At 37.8% G+C, this 18,205-nt stretch overlaps 1 protein-coding gene across 1 annotated transcript in view; it reads right to left on the reverse strand.

The window, feature by feature from the left end:
• Positions 1–18,205, reverse strand: part of CD86 (CD86 molecule) — a 52,462-nt gene that overhangs the window by 10,689 nt on the left and 23,568 nt on the right. Inside the window, exons 3-5 of the mRNA XM_056109433.1 lie at positions 9,763–10,101; positions 6,712–7,017; positions 3,757–3,894 (exon numbers count right to left, since the gene is read on the reverse strand). Of these exons, the coding sequence (XP_055965408.1) occupies positions 3,757–3,894; positions 6,712–7,017; positions 9,763–10,101 (783 nt within the window). The remainder of the gene's footprint in view (positions 1–3,756; positions 3,895–6,711; positions 7,018–9,762; positions 10,102–18,205) is intronic.

Genomic DNA, 18,205 nt, shown 5'->3' on the forward strand with positions numbered 1-18,205 from the left:
GTAAGAAATGGTCCTTTGACACATGCAATTTGATTGGGCCCACCAGAATTATCCAGAATAATCTCATAATTTTAAAGTTGATAACTTTATCACATGTTCAGAGTCTCTTTTGCCATAGAAGATAAGACATTATAGATTGGGAATGTCTAATGGTTCAATGAATTTGAAAAACAATATGGATACTTCTCAGAAAAGAAGGAATTAAGCTTTAACATGACCCAGCAATTCCACTTTTAGATATCCACCCATAAGGGTCAAATACTCAATACTCAAAGACATCTACACTCCTATGTTCATTACAGGATAGAAAAAATATGGGAACAGCCCAAGATGATAAGATAAAGAAATCATGCTACATATACAAAATGAATGTTACTTGACTCTAAGAAAAATAATAACAAAATTTGCTGCCATGTGGGTGGAGCTGGAGCATGCCATGCTGAGGCAAGTCAGTATTTAGAAAAAGAAAGTCAGTATTTAGAAAACGACAGACCCAGAATGTTCTTTCATCTATATGGGATATGAAGAAACAGAATAGGGGGATAACAAATGCCCAAAGGCAACAGGAACTGAGAACTCATCTTCAACAGGAAGCTTACCCCAGGAAGGGGGTTGGTGAGGAAACCTGGGACAATGTTGGTGGGACTCCTGGCTGTGGAGCTAGGATAGTTCATGGAAATCCCTACTAATAACAGCTTGTAAGACGTGGTGTCCAAAATATCAAAAAACTAGAAGGATATTATAGATTCTGAGTTAGAGACATCTTGTTGGGATGTTACTCTCCCTATCTAGATTCAACTCCAGAAGAATCAGCAAGGCAAGTTCAGATATTACTAAAGTCACAGAGCAGAGTATACAACATCTATGTCTACATACTACTTTAGTCCCTTTAGTGACTTTGGGATTTTCGATTTGACTAAACTCACCAGGACAAGTGACTGTCTGATCACACAACTTTTTCCTTTATCATAATCCTGAGGGTAAGCATTGTCATATTTGTGTTACACTACTTTGGTCTTGACTTTTACTATTCAAAGCTCAATTTGACCCTTTCTTATGGTATATTAGGTACCTTATTTATGTACATATGTGTCATTGTACACATTTCTTATAGTAAATATGTACTTTTTCAACTCCATGAGAAATCTATATATATACACATATGTATATATACATATATAAATTATGGGCCAATTTTACAATAGAAGTCAGTGAAAAGGCTGCTTAATTCAGTGCTGTTTATAATAAAAACCAACCAAGGGCTCAGCATTATGAAGCTGGTTAAATAAATATAAATAAATATAATCTTACATCTGATCCTGTGCTCTAAATTTTACATACTTACATTCACAAAAATATCTAAGCAAAGATTGTACCTTGGCAATTTAAATGACTATGCCACACACTTTGGCTTAATTTATAACAATTTTATAATCTCTCCCCAATTTCTTATTTTAAAACCTAGTGAGATAAATCAAATGATTTCTAGTATCATTCATCTATTTTCTAGATGGATCTTAAAATCAATTTACTAAAATTTTAAGTAAGATGCTGACCAGAAACATTACTTATCCTGTGGGTTTTTCTATTAATGAGTAAAAGGTTATCTTAATTATTAGCACCAACCAAATTTCATAGGAGATAATCACTGAAATAAAGTCAAACTTATTTTAATCAGTGTACAAATCTTCTCAGAGAGGCATGGGATTATTATAAATTTTGAAAGCACTTTACCCTCCATTAAGCATAGACCAGTTTTAGAATAGAAGTCAGTGGGAAGGCTGCTCAATACAGTGACACTTATAATAATAATAATAATAAAAAAACCCCAAGGGACCAACATTATGAAGCTGATTAAATAGATTAAGGCATTTCCATTGTTGAATATTTAGTATAGTCATTTAAAATGACACTTTATGATATCTAAAATGTTCCTTGTATATTTAATACAAAATATATAGAAAACAATACATGCAATATGAAAAACTGTCTTTCTATAGTTCATACTTAGAAAAATACACACTAAAATTGCTTCCTACATCATTTTATTACTAGTAGAGTTTTGCTTTCTGTTTGTTTGCTTTTGTTTTGGGGCCACTCCTGACAATGTTCAGGGCTTACTCCTGGCTCTGCACTCAGGTATTACTCTTGGCAGTGCTCAGATATACTCCTGGAATAAGGGATGCCAGGGATTAAACTTGGGTTGGCCGCAGGCAAGGGAAGAGCTTTGCCTTACCTGTTGTCCCATCTCTCCAGCACCACTAGTGGAGCTTTCACTGATGGTTATTTTCAATGTACTTGGTAATAGATAATTAGTACTTCTTAGTGTTAGATAGGTACCTAGATAATGGTATAGTTGGGATTGTGGGAGTATGATAAAAGACAGGGAGAAGTGAAGCAGGATCCGAAAACATAAACCAAATCTCTGGCAGAGAAATGCCAATGCCAAATTGACAGTGAGAGGACAATTCAACCTAGTTTTATGGGGTTTTTTTTTTGAGTGAGGTTTGTCCCTTTGTGGCAACCCAAAGAACAAATGTAGGTCAATAAGTGACCACTGAGTCAATTCTAGCTCATCACATGATAATTATATTGCTTCAACATATCAAAATCGTGGTCACAGGAACCATGACAGTTTATAGTTTATAGTTATTACAGTAACTCATGAAAGTGGCCTAAGATGGTCAAGATGTCAGATCCCAGGAATTCTTACCCTTTTGGAGAGGAGAATGGGAAGGCATAAGAAAGGTGGGAAAACCTAAAAAAGAGAAAAAACCTAAAAATTGAGCTAAAACTAAGACAGTTCCACTCACTGTGCTGGCAAGAGTGTCTGCTGTTTCCTCTTTTTCTTGTACAAAAAAATTAACACTATTTTCAGCTGTGTGTTGGTTCCTTCACTTTCTCTATTTTTTGAATAAATGCTTGTTTTAAACATTTCATGCTCCCCTTTGGAGGAGACACAATAATTAGAACTGGGCTGTGTGTAGGCCAGTACTTTTCCCCCACCATGCCTTATCAGTAATTGAAATAAATAAATATTTTTTACAAGTCAGTGGGAACAAGTTAACATCCCATAAAAACTAGAATTTTTGTCCAGAGTGATAATTTCCAACTATCATTATTACAGTGATCCCTTCTCTATCCTACAGTATTGTCCCTTCCACTTTGTAGGGTAGGGTGGGCAGATGGGAAACTGGGAACATTGGCAGCCAGAAATGTGCACTGGTGAAAGAATTGGTGTTGAAACATTGTATGCATTGTATGATCAAAACCCAATCATATACAAATTTTTAGCTGTGTATCTCACAATGATTTGATAAAAAACAAAATCTAAAAAATAAAATTAAAATGTATTAATATAATAAATACATAAAAATCTAGAGTTTTATACACTAGAGTATAAAACTCCCCAACTCACCAACCATCGTATGTCCATAGTTATGAACTTTTTGAAATGTCCTTACCATTAAATTTCTTTCAACTCTCACAGTAAGTTTCTTTTTTTTAAATTTCTTTTTCGATGAAATTTCTTTCACCTCATGAAGTGAGGTCGGTAAAACAATGAATAAAAGACAGTCTGGAGATTGGATGTTCATTGACTGACTAGGTTAGAAATAATCCCTTTCCTAGACATTCAGAGAAGCAATTATCAGATGTCAGACCCATGACATGAGAGAAAATCTTTTCTACTCAACACTCATTGAGCAAGAAGTATCTGCAAAATGGCAGTGTGTGAAAAGAACAAGTTTGACTCACCACGTTCACAAGAGGGGCCAGGCTTCTTCTTATTTTTCTTTAGTATTAGATATACCATCAGAGGCACAACAGCAAAAATTACAATTACAGCCAAAATCCAGGGGGGAAATTCTTGGTCAGGTGGGAGTGAAACTGGATCTAGAAATGATCACACATTTAAATGAGCCATGAAGGTTTATTCTAAAAACTTTATAATTAATGCTATTTTTTTTTTTTTGCTTCTTGGGTCACACCTGGCCATGCACAGGGGTTACTTCTGGTGCTGCCCTCAGGAATTACTCCTGGGAGTGCTCAGGGACCATATGGGATGCTGGGAATTGAACCAGGGTCGGCTGCATGCAAGGCAAATGCCCTACCCACTGTGCTATCACTCCAGCCCCATATTTATTTTCATGCAAGTCTCTCCCCATGGCTCCACTGTGAGAAGAACCAGAAATCCATGATGGCTATTGTGGGGCTAGATGGACGTGAGTGTCTGTGCCAGAGTACTGAAGTACAATCTGGGATACTGAGCCATTTGGGCTTCCTTCTGAGAGTGCTAAGAACTGAAACCAGTGAGGCATTGCACTCTGCCACGAGCCACATCCCTAGTCTGAATATACATTTTTATTTAACCTGTTCAGCAAAAGAGTAAAAATTTTCATGCATCAGTTCATCCCTTATTTTGGTATTATTCTTTAATTTTTAGTTTTATAAAATGTGTTCTGATTTCTTTATTTATTTTGGAGGTAAAAAGAAAGAAATATCATACAGGTCCCAGTCTCAGGGTCTCAACAGCCAACAGATCCAGGTCAGTACTTGAGGCAAGTGCCTAGGAAAAGCTCCTTTTCCTTCCTGGAAGCTGTGGTGGCAAGGACAATGACCTAGAAGAAAAGGGTCTTATTCTGGAACCTGAGCAAGGTACCTGGGACTTAGCATGTACATCAACTCTGTAGTGTCCTGAAGCCTCAGCTGCAGAGGGAGTGAGCCCCTGTCCTTTTCCTTATTTCTCCATATACTAGCATCATTAGATCAGGCCCCAGTCACCTTTCAACCAGACAGATATGACAGGCTCCTGATGAAACCCTTAGCTCCAGATTTTTTTCCCCAAATGTTATCACAGCATATTTGCTCCTGCCTGGTTTGCAGCAAGTTCTGCAAATTAGAAAAATTTTGTTAGCTGTCTATGCCTTGAGGAATCAGGAGCAGGATCAACTAACTCCTAGGAACATGGAAATTATCATGCTAAGTGAAATGAGTCAGAAAGAGAGGGACAGACATAGAAAGATTGCACTCATCTGGGGAATATAAAGTAACAGAATGGGAGATGAACACCCAAGAATAGTTGAGATAAGTACCAGCAGGTCTGCTCCACAGCATAGAAGCCGGCAGCACATACATGCTGGGGGAAAAGGCAGCTCAGATAGAGAAGGGAACACCAAGTAAAGGGTGTTTGGAAGACTCGCTCGGGATGCGAGATGTGTGCTGAAAGTAGACTATAGATCAAACATGATGGCCTCTCAATACCTCTATTGCAAACCACAACAGTCTAAAGGAAAGAGAGAGCAAAAGGGAATGCCCTGTCACAGAGGTGGGGCGGGATGGAGGGGGTGGGGGATGGGAGGGCTACTGGGTTCATTGGTGGTGGGGAATGGGCATTGGTGGAGGGTTGGGTACCTGATCATTGTATAAATGAAACCCAAGCACAAAAGTTTGTAAGTCTACAACTGTACTTCATGGTGTTTCACTAATAAATAAATAGAATTTTTTTAAAAAAGAAATTTGGGATTCACTTCTCAAGTGGGAACTGCAAAGTTTCTAAGAGGTAAATAAAACAGACTTGCTAGGGGTGATGGGGAAAACTTTTATAGATATGGGGGTGGGGAGCAGGTTGGGCCTGTTTGCAGAACACATTTATTCCAGGGCTGAACTTTGAAGTTTCTACTCCTCAAAAAAAGGTCTTAGATATGGGTGTGTTCCCACCAGGATGAGGCTGCAGTTTTAAAATGGCAAGCTCCTAATAGCGGATAGTACGTATTTGAAACACTTGTCCTGCAGCTGCACTGGGCTCCATATAACAGCCATTACGCCACAGGAATTAACATTTCTAACCTTCTCCTGGATTCATCTGTACTGATGCTCCCCACCCCTCCCAGTGCACATGTCGAATACTGCTCATTCGTGACGGTTATCTGTTAAGACTAGAGGCTCTCTCATACTGCTCATACTGTCTTCATGCTGCTTAGAAAGTATAAAGACCTATCGTATTTCCCTTGCACTTATTAAATTCAGTGATTTCTTTTATGGTGTTGTAAAGTCGACATCCTTTTTTGAAGCTTTCTCTGAATTTCAATCTCAGAATGTCAATATAACTGATTGTAAGTCACTCTGACCTTAAATTTAGTAACATAGTTTTAGATATAAGTTAGACTCCATATATTTGATGGGATATGATTTAGATTACAATTTACTTTTTTTGACATCCTGTTTTTCATGCATGTACTTCATGGAGTTCTGATTCTGTAGGAAGGTCTTTGAGAACAGAGAACATATCCCATTTCCACAACCAATAATGTCTAGAATGGTGCCCAGCTCATAAAAGTGCTATTTGTGAAAATGCATGCTTGGGAGGAGGGGGTGTTGTTTGTGTGTCTGTGTTTAATAAATGGAAGATTTTAGCCTGGAGATATCTTGCATTTTTTAACTTAAACTTCAGAATCTTCTATCCAGAGATAACCCTCCAAAAACAGGGTCTGCTTCAGGGCTGCCAGCATGCTTCCTTAAGTGGAGCATAGTTACAGTATCTAGAACCCGGCAAAGCTCAGATGAAGCAGGAGTCCGCCGTGTGGTTCTTTTTAGAAGTTGCATAAAACGGTTCAGTTTGAGGTTATGGAAACTTGGTGACATTGCATAAGCTTTCTTAACCATTTACCTACAACACTCAGCAGAAGGAATGGTCTTGAGAAGCATTTTTACCTATTTTGTAAGGGAGGGAGCGAAGCTCTGCTGTCATTTCATCATGCTGCAGGACACAGAAGACGTCCACGTGGTCTTTTCCAATGGGGAAAGATGCGCTGATAGAAACGGTGTATAGTTTTGTGACATTATTTTGAGATTTCTTCATGACAGCATTGTTATACATAGATATGTTCCCTGGTTCTATTAAAAACCACATCCTGGTTGGTTCTGGGTAGCCATGTGTAGATGAGCAGGTCAAATTTACAGTGTCAGAATGTTCTGTTCTATTAGAAATTGGTGTTATTTCAGGTTGACTGAAGTTAGCTGAAAGCAGAATAGAGAGATCACAAAAAAGAAATTAGTCTAAACGTTAATACATTCAGAGGAGAATAAAAATAATGAGGTATCTGTTCTAGGAGCTCAAGGAGGCACACCTGAGAATTTGGGATGTCTACAATATAGGGCTAAACTCATCTAATTTTTGGCTTTTGAGACACACGAAACAATGCTCAGAGATTACTCTTGACTCTGTGCTCAGGGATCACTTCTGGTAGTACTCAGGGGGCCATACGGTGTTGGGTACTGAAATAATGTTAGCTGCGTGCAAGTAGACTTAACTCCTGTACTATCTCTCTGTCCATGTGTGAGTATTTGTGTGTACATGTGGGATGGGGTGGGGGAGAGGGGGCAGTGGGGAATTTGAGCAACAGGAGTATTGAAACTGTGTTACAAAGTTTTTAAAGCTTCTGTTCTAGGAAGTTAGCTAGAGAAGTGTTCTGACTTTAGGACCCAGTATCCATGGAGCACATTTTGCTTTCCAGGCTAGCGAGCAGAAAGGGTCAAATTGAGGGAAATGTCCCAACAGAAAGAGTTAGTAGTGGTATGCTCTGGGTCATATTTTGGTTTCTACCTAAACAGGGTGATGGGAAGTAAGTGGGTGTAGGTTTTGGGTTCTGTCTAAAAAATTCAGAATACTGGTTTTGGACAGTACTTGTGTTTCCATTCTATCTTATAATGATCAAACTCAGATGTTTTTAGAAAGAATATATGGTATTAAAAAGTATTCCTGACTTTAGTTTGGCATTCAGATATTTTTCTTATGGTGGGGAAGGGACAATATCCAGCTGTGTCCACGGGTTATTCACTACTTCTCACTCAAGGATCATTCCAGCAGTACTAAGGGGACCGTCTGTGGTTCTGGGGATCAAACCTCGGTCAGCTGTATACAGGCAAACACTTATCTTCTGCACTATCTCTGCAGTCCCTGCCTATTCAGATTTTTATTAGTAGATCACTGGCGCCTACCCCTTTCAGTCAACCAAATTTCAAATTTTCTCCTATAATTAGTAGGTAGCCTTCAGGTTCTATATACTAAAAATTTATTATTGAATATATTGTTCCTAAAAATACAGTGGTTTGCATGCTATCTTCACAAGTTTTGGTAAATAAATGTTCTATGTAAACATTTGCTTGTCCTATACGTGATCTGTAGATCTGTAGATATCATATCATACTGTAGCCTCATATCTCAGCAGTATCTATGAAATTATAAGTTGAAAAAATTATGTATATTTTTTAAAAAGTCTTTTTAAAAACAGCTTTATTTTAAAATAAAGCTGTACTAAGTCTTTTTAAAAACAGCTTTTAAAATAAAGCTGTTTTTAAAAATTATTGTCTGTGTTCCACCTGAAACACTGTTTTTCCCAGTGGTATCTGGCTGTACATCTAAAACATTGATCTAGCACTTGGCTAAATGTCACCGAAGTCCTGCGGCCAACTTTGAATTACACAGTGCTTAAAGAAAGCAATACCTCATTCTGTTTCTAATTCTGTCTCTGTTGAAATTGATCTGTGATTTCTAGCTTTGCCAAAAATTAATCTGCATCTAGTAATTCTATAGCCAGGTAACTACCTAAATCAAAACCTACACTCACACAAAAAATTTTTTCAGGGGCCAGAGAGATAGTGCAGTGTGGAGGGCACTTGTTTTGCATGTGGCTGACCCGAGTTGAATCCCGGGCACAACAAAATGGTCCCTCAAATCTCTCCAGGAGTGATCTCTGAGAACAGAGTCAGTATTAATCACTGAGCACCACCAGATTAGTTCCCCAAAACAAAAATAAGAAATAAAGAATAAAAAGAAAAAAGGAACAAACTGTTCATGTTTACAGCAGTTATATTCATAATAATCCCAAACACAAAATAACCTAATATCTTTCCTTTGGTTAAGTAAGTAAATAATAATCTTCTCTGTTAAATAAGAAGTAATAGACATTTGATACATGCATCAGTTTGTACCTAGTAGGAACATAACTTCAATCATTTTCTTCTAAATCTGGCAAGCTTTACTGTATCCTACAGGACCCAAAATAATATTTTGAATAAAAGAAGCCAGTTTTAAAACCTACTTATTTATGTAATCCCATTTTTTATCCTATTGATTAATACTTGGCATAACATACATTTCTGTATGTTAAAATTAACCAAAGTATGCAGCAACATGAAAAATTACTATATTATAACCAAAAAAAATTTGTAGTAACATTTACAAATGTCTAGAAAAAGAGTTGCTAGTTTGCCAGTTTATGGGCTACTTGAATTGGCTTACTTCCTTCTGTCTACAAGACTCACGGATGGGCAACTAATAATTCATACATATCATCTAAGAGCTTGAAGAAAAAACCCAAATCAATTAGCTGTCAGCTTTGCTAGGAGCTTCAGGCAAGGATTTATTGGGTAAGAAGTCTTAGCCAAAGCAGAAAATGAATGTAAAAGATATTTGAATCCTATATGGTTACAGAAATAGTGATGCTTAAATTACTTAGCCCTTTGCTCAGTTGGTTCTATTTTGCCATAACACAGTTTTCAACTGATCCTTCAGAAGCAATTATAAAAAGTACAAAGGATTTTTTGGTTCCCTGCACTCAAATCCTATGTCCCTTCAAATGAACTCTCCAGAAATAACTGTTCTCTGCCTTCTTCTGAAGTCCCTTCATGTCCTTACCAAAGTTTCTCTGTTGATTATAGTCTAATATGAGAAAACATATGAACATGCCATTGACTACATACCACGCACTGATAGCTCTGAGTTCATCTGGAAGAGGGGGAGCATTCCTTCAGGTTTTTTATGATGGATAAAACATGAATATGTGCCCTTGTCTTGGATTTGAACGTTGTGAAGTTTCAGGTTCCAGCTGTCCCGGTCGAAGCTTGTGCGACCCTTATATTTGGAATTGACAGACCTCGGTTGCTCAGTGCCTTGGTAGAGGTCAAACAGAACCAGCTTATCCTGATCCTGCCAAAACATTACTAGTTCATTCCAGCTTAAATTCTGGGGGTTTGGAAAGTGACAGGACAGTTCTCCCGTCTCATTGAAATAAACCAGACTTGTCATGGTGCCAAAAATACCTAAAGAAAGGAAATATAGAGCTTAGGAGAGGATATAAAAGAGGAGAAAACACAAATATACACAGGCAACCATATTTTAATTTTTTTCCATAATACCCAGAGCTTTTTCACCAAGTAAAGCTACTGAAGATGTACCTGTTAAATTCAAACTGTGTCTATCACAGCATCTAAAGAATGGAACTCTCCAGTTTTCCTTTATTTTGTTATTGTTGTGTCTTAGGGGTCATACACTTGGTTGTGGTGCTGAGGATCACAGTAGTAGAGTCAGTGAGATCACATATTCTGCTGCAACATGGGTCGATACTGGCAATTGAGTTCTTTGCCTCACACATGCGCACAGCAAATGCAAGCCCTCTGCCACCGAGTTGCATCTCTGGGTCCAAGAGAATGGGGCTTTGACCTTCATTGCACTGCTTACCAATTGTGTGGTGTACAAATTGCAGCTGCTCTGATTATTGGTTTTCTTATCTGTTTAATGAAAGGGTGGACAAATATTCTGAGGCATTTCCTAGTCTTAATGGTTTTGTGAATTTAAATCCCAGTAGAAGGAAAACTTATTTGTCCAGCTATTACCTTTGATAATGTTAAAGTTGATAGTTTTCACTATAGATGTTATGAGTTCCATAACAGTTAACCCATGGCGTAGAAGTTACCTCTACACCATTAAAAAAATCTTTCTTTATTATTCCTTGGCCTGCTGTAATGAAAAGCTTTCTGATAATGAGGACAAATTAAATTATTCTTCCCCTTTCATTATGTCTTAGTAGTTAGGGATCACATTATATATGATCTTTGAAATTCAAACAGTTATCTTTATAGAGTTATCTTAATAACCGGTAGTTCCATAGTTAACTAGTCCAATGATATAAAATAGGACAAGGATAATACCAAGCCAAAGATAAAATAGGACAAGTATTATACCAAGCCAAAGATACATGCTTAGTAAGTACAGGATTTTGAGTTTAATCCCCAGTACTGAGGGCCCCCTGGGGCCCCCCAAGCACTACAGATATTTGAGCCAGTCTCTATGAGGAGAGGTTCTGTCTCTTCTACCACTGCTAAGTGTATCCACTAGAAAAGTAAATAAGCAAATAAACTAATAAATCTATTTGGAAATGGCAATCAACCAAAGTCTCTATCCTCGGTAACCTCTAAGCTGTCTTATGAATCAAAAAGAGAATTGGACAAATATGGTGATTGTTTTCGAATTGTGATAGCCTGAGACCATGTAAAGCATATGAATGAAATTCTGGAAATGAATCAGAGGTAGAAAGGTGAAGATGTGCTTTAGGAATATTGGGGAAATACCTGGTACCACAAACATGCTCTTTCCAATTTGCGTTGCCCCTAAAATTTTTACAACTTGGCAGAATTCAGAGAAAGGTTTTCAACACTGGAATTGGTGAAACAGATATGGGCCACCTTAGTCTATCACTGTAGCTAATGATGGAAATTTTGCAGGATTTACCCTGGGTCACAGAAATACTTAATACTTGGCCAGTAAATCACGTAGTCGTTTTGGAGGGAAATGCTGTTTCTTAATTAATATGAAATTAAATGCCAGTTTGGGGGAAGTTTTTTTTTGTGTGTTATCTAAATAAAGCTACATCATTCATAATTGTGGTAAAAGAATTTACATTAAGGAGGAACAGGGAAGTTGACTATTGTGTGAGGTGAAAGGAGTTCTAGGTACTCTTAGGGAAAGTGTTTGGAGTAATTACACATTTTGATAATGGGTTTTTCTTATAAGAGGGAGTAGGAGGATCAACAGTGGCATGCACTTGGCAAAACGGAACTGTTTATACACTGGTCCAGTGAGAACACATAATTCAGGGATTTTTTTTTTTTTTGCTTTTTGGGTCATATCTGGCGATGCACAGGGTTACTCCTGGCTCTGCACTCAGGAGTTACTTCTGGCGGTGCTCAGGGGACCATATGGGATGCTGGGAATCGAATCCGGGTAGGCTGCATGCAAGGCAAATGCCCTAGCCGCTGTGCTATCTCTCCAGCCCCAATTCAGGGATCTTTTAAGGGAATTCCAAGCATTAGTAAAGGCTGACATGAGTTTGAATCTCTGCCAGCTGCATTACACTCACTAAAACCAAGGAAAAAAATGGAAAGTATAACATGCAGCATCATATATATATGAAATGATATATATATAGGATGCACTCTTACATTATTAACCAGAGGTAGAAAAATCTATCTGGTTACCCAAGCAGGAGCGGAGGATTTGCTGTATTAGTAATCACCTTACAAGGTCATCATGAAACTTCTGCTGCTACACCTTTGCTAAACACTGAATAACAGTGCAAGAGTGCCACCTACTGTAAACATATCTAGAAACTACCTTTGGGGAAACTCATTGTGGTTTTATCTGCCATAGGGTAAATGACATAATAGAGATACCAAATGCCCAGATGAAAATTCTGACAGTTAGGAGTGAACTATTATTGCTCAGTAGTCAGTTGTGGGCTCAGGATCTTAAAATGACTTCATCATTTACTTCTGTCTCTCCTTTTTAATTGAGGTAACATTGGTTTACAAGAATATATGTCTTTATAGCTTTTAGGGGTACAATATTACCAAACTACACCCACCACTGACTTCTATTGTAAAACCAGTCTATGCTTAATGGAGAGTAAAGTGGTTCCAAAATTTATAATAATCCCATACCTCTGTGAGAAGATTTGGATGCTGATTTAAGTTGTACATTATGTCAGTGATGACCTCCTATAAAACTTTGGTTGGTGCTAACACTCCTCCACCAGAGTCCGCTGTTCATAGATTCCTTCCTATCCACAATTCTGCCTTTTCAACCCCCATTCACATGCCTTTATAACCTCAGTTCTGTCCTGTCCAGTGTTTTCTTGATTTACAGTTGTCTTTTCTGCAGAGCCTCATAGTACTTCTCTCCTTCCCTCTCACTGTCTTCATTTAAAATGCTTCCAACTTGTGTGATCCAAGCTCCTTCTCACAGCATAATAAGGCCTTTTTTCTTCCACCCATTCTATTGCCCCCTTCTCAGCCACTAAGATGAGTGTGACCTGTGACCTGAAGGTGCTGCTTTACCTAGGGACTCTCAACGCTGCTCTGACCCTATCAAAGGCCTCTTGAGCGAGAATCTGCAAATCAGCAGGACATCAGTCTGAAAAACTGTACTAGAAAATCACTGCTGCTCTAGAGTAGAGCAGAGAAAGTAATGATAAAACACATGTATTTCCAGCCTTCACTCTCAAGCCCACCCCCGCTCCCTCCCTGGGTTGAACATCACTCTGAAACCCATTTTGAGTGGAACTGAAAGTATTTCACAATTTACACTCCAGAGCTCCTCACCAACAACTGGCTTCCCTACTATGACTCAGAGCTCTGCATGCTAATCCCTTTCTGACTATTTGGGGAAGAGTAAGTTCAAGATCTGTTTTCTCTAAACATCTTCAAAGCTTCCCCTATTCATTTTTCATATTTATTTATTTATTTTTATAGTGAAGCAGACAAAATTTTCTTGGAAAGATGTGAGGGGAGAGAAAAAGAGGAAACACACGTTCAAGAGAGAACAAGGGCTTCTCTAGGTTGAACAAAAAGGAGAAAGAGCCGTGCAGACGTGTGTTCAATGGCGAACGTGGCCTTGAGAGGGCAAGCCAGCCAGCCAGCAAAGAGACAGAGACAAGCAAGCAAGACACACGTCCAAGAGAGAAGCACAGGTTACTGGGCAAGCCACCTTTCCTATTCTAAACCCAGACTTTAGAGCACCCAAGCACGAGACTAACTATGACACTACTGGTGGGTAAGCATTGATTGTCATCCCGAGCATTTAGATAGTAAAAAATAACCAAGATGTACTGAGCATAGATTGCTATGATGATGTTTGGAGCTAAGTGTTAGAATCCATCTGGGTACATTTCTAATCAGCTCAAGAATTTGTTCCAAAAGATACCTCTCTGTTTGAAATTATTGCTCAAATGTCACACAAAAACTATAGTCTGATAACCTTGTGAGATATCGTACCCTACCTTGAACTTCAGTCTTGGGGATCACTAGTCTAAATTCATTCTCTTAGTGTTATTCTGTTTCTCTACATTCTTGAATTTTCTTAGTTTTGTTTAATGTCGTACAAAGTCTTACCAGGTCCTTAGGAAGTCTAATTTTATTATAATGAACTTTTCCATTTTCTCTATATTTTCCCCAAAAGATTTTCCACAATGGCAGCCTGAGAGATGATAAAATATGTAGGACTCTTAACTTGCACGTGGCTACTCTGAATTTGATCCCTGCTACCACATATGGTCCCACGAGCCTTGCCAGGAGTGATCCTTGAGTGCAGAGACAGGAGTAAGCCCTGAGCACCACCTGGTGTGGCCCTCAAACAAAAAAAAAAAAGAAAAGATTTCCCACAGGGTATGCTTTCCTTGAAATCTGACTTCTTAGGATGGTTACTTTCTCTTAGCTATTACTTATTTTATCACACTTCACAGGGATGTTGAATAAAATTCTTTCTCCTTTTGAGATGTCTCTCTCTCTCTCATTGCTGTTAGCTACTATCATTTGTCCCTACTTCCTTATGTACTGAGGATTTCAGCACTAGATGCAAAATATTTCTTTTCAGTCAGTTATTGCTACCAGTTTTGGAGACATCAATATGGATAAGTTTACTGAGAAATTTGCCTGAGAGTGTTTTCTTATTTTCTTCTCTTCAAAGTCTTTGTTCATTGAGCCAGAGAGACAGTTCAGTGTTTAGGGTACTTGCCTTGTGTGGTTGATACTGGTTCAATCCCTTGCACTTCACATGGTATCTTGAGCATCACCAGGAGTGATCCCTGAATAGAGTTGGGAGTAAACCCTCAACACAGCCAGGTATGTCCTACTCTTCAACCCCACTTTCAAATCTTTAGCAATTCTCTCTCCTATGACATAAATCTAGACTTTAACGCCAAGAATAGTGAATCTTAAACCTCAATGTATTTATCTCTGTTTGAAAGATATGAGGATATTTTCCTACAAAATTTACTCTCGATCACCCCGCCTACCTCTGTTCTTTGACTATAGCAAACTCTCAGCATACCATAGTCTAGATCCTATACTTCATTACAGAACTCTGGAATGATGAAAATGTTTCTATATGGTAACCACCAATCACTGTGGCACTGAATATTTGGTAAGTAGTTAATGTGACTGGTGAACAACATTTAAATTATTTTTTTTTCGGGGGGAGAGAGGCAGAATGCTGAAAAACTCAGGGCTTACTCTTGAGTCTGTCCCCAGTAATCACTCCTTGTGCTTGAGGGACTATATGCAGGTGCCAGAGATCAAATTTGGATCATCAGAAGGCAAAGTAAGAGTCTTAGCCCCTGTACTATCTCTCTGGCTCATATGTTTTTATTCTTATTTACGTTTAACTAATTTAACTGTAAACAGTTATGCATGTGTAATAGCTAGCATATGCACAGTTATAGTATATTTCTAGAAAAGTCATTAAACTTGCCCCGTTGCATAGAATTCACCCTGACATTCTACTTTTGTTCTCTGTATTTGTCCTTATAACTTAACGATTGAGTTTTCCTGGATAGTGTAGTTCGATCTTTCAACCTGGTAACATCACAAATCTATCATTTCCCATCACATTAAATTCGGCCTCTGTGCTGCGTGTCTACTTACCATTCTTCCCCCTTCCTTTAATGTATCCTTCTACCTAGAAGACTCTTTCTCCAGATAATCTCATAGTTATTCCTTCCATTCATACAGGTCTCTCACCATGCTACCTCCTAGGTATTTTCCTATGACCATACAGGTGAAGATAGCATTCTTGTCAATCTCTGTTCCTTGTAATGACTTTAAAATAACAGTATTTATTAAGATGATTTGACTTAATATGCTATATTTGGTTACTGGACATCTCTCCTAAGGCTTATAGCGCCTAGTTAAAAGTATTCGTGTGAATTTTTAGGCCAATTAGAGAGTCCTGACAGTTTCTGGTGAGAAACTTTCCTCTTTGTGACAGATTTTTGTGCAAAGACCTTAATGCAAGGCAGTTTCTGAAGCAGTCACAGACTCAAGTTTCCAGTTGGTGATGCTCTCTCCCATATTTACATTCATAGGTAAGTAATTCCTGTATTTACTGGGGGCCTAGGACAGAGAACTTCAGATGTCTCAGTTGAGACCTCCTTATATTGGGAAGGAGGAAGAAACTTAAAGGTACTTTTCTTCATGTTGATTAGGAATTTCCACTCCCAGTCCTTCACCCTCATTCTTCTCTCTCAACCAACCCTGAGCTGTAAAACTGTAGGAGTCTTCTTTTAGTAGGGGGGCTCCCTCAATAGTGAGAAGTCCCTCTTATTGTGGGAATTAATGCTGATCCCACTGTTCTTGATAGTTATGTTGCCCAGAGAAAAAAATAAATTGAAAAGTAGTTGTAACTGTGTATTTTATGGTGATACAATTAAAAAATAAATTTTTTCAAATTAAAAAAGAATAGTTTTCTAGTAACCTCTGAAAGAAGAGAATAAAAGAAATAATAATATTTGTAGAGATGAAGATTGTTAATATCCAAAATAGAGAACTATGTGAGTTTTTACAACAAAATATATTATAAAAACCAATCAATATAAATAAAAGTAAATCTATATCTACAAATATTGTGGTGAGGTTGCTGAATGTAAAGAATACCTTATAAAGAAAAATAAAATACATTCTTTTCATTCTTTGAAAAAAGAACAAATGCCTATAAAACAATAACAGTCTGAAAGCTACTAATCAACCGTAATATAAAGAAAATGGGACAATAATTTCCAAATGAATAAGACACACAAAAAAGAAAGTGAATTGTAATATTTTAATTTAATATTTTAAAAAGTATTATTTTTCAAAATAACTTTAAGCATTAGAAAAACAAGTATTTAGAAACCTTAGAAGAATATATGCAATAGTATTGAATAAAACATGTTAAGAATTTTCATATATACTATGATAATACTACCTATAACTTTTATTACTTTTTATGTAGTACTTTGTTGTAATGACAAGGAAAACGACTTCTACAGAGTAGAAGGAGTTGAACACTTTCTATTACAGTTTTTTTGGAAGTGGACAGGATAAAACTCAGGGCCTCAAGTGCTCTCCTGCTGAGCTACATCCCTAACCATGAATGCTTTTAAATAGAAACAGTATAGAGGGGTAAAAATACTGAGTTTCATAGTCTTAAATGGTATTAGTATCTCCTCTCATCAAGAAAATTAGCCCACAGCCTCTCAAACTCTTGTTTCTTCTCAAAGTAGTTTGCCATTGGAATCTCCCTCTCTCCTACAATTTCTACTTTTTTTTTAAATTGAATCACCATGAGATTCACAGTTACAAAGTTGTTCATGATTGGGTTTTACTCATATAGTATTCCAACACCTTCCCTTCACCAGTGTACATTTACCACAACCAATGTCCATGTAACCATCCAGGTAGGAACTTGCAAAAATCTGGTGTAGGAACGGCAAAGTGGGGGACTGTGAACATTTCCATAAAATGTAGAAAAATAGTTTGAAAGGAAAGATAATATAGGCAGGCCACTGGTTACTTGCCTTATATGACCCTGAACTGGGTTTGATTCCTGGTACCCCATATGGTCCCCCAAGTACTGTCAGGAGTGATATCGGTGTGCAGAGCCAGGAGTAAGCCCTGAGCACAGCTGGAAGGAAGGAAGGAAGGAAGGAAGGAAGGAGAGAGAGAGAAAAGAAAGAAAGAAAGGAAGAAAGGAAGGAAGGAAGGAAGGAAGGAAGGAAGGAAGGAAGGAAGGAAGGAAGAAAGAAAGAAGGAAAGAAAGAAAGAAAAGAGCAAGGCAAATTTGTGAAGAATATCCCCAATAATCCAAATAGATAAAGTGAAACAGAGAAAATGTTCAAGAGAAACAGGAAGTTCTGGGACTCAGAGAAATCTCAAACAGCAAGAGAACAGCTATCAAAAATCAAACTAGAAAGATTATATCTTCTCAAGACAGTAATTGATTTCTAGTTGGCACTTTAGCGCCAGCTTTGGAATATTATGTAACAGTTGCGGTAGCAGCAAACAGAACTTGATGGTTATGGAACCTCTGTGTGTATGTAGCGTTTAGAAATTCCTT

This window comes from Sorex fumeus, unplaced genomic scaffold (genome assembly GCF_029834395.1).
Source record: "Sorex fumeus unplaced genomic scaffold, SorFum_2.1 ptg000265l, whole genome shotgun sequence".
Lineage (NCBI taxonomy): Eukaryota > Metazoa > Chordata > Mammalia > Eulipotyphla > Soricidae > Sorex > Sorex fumeus.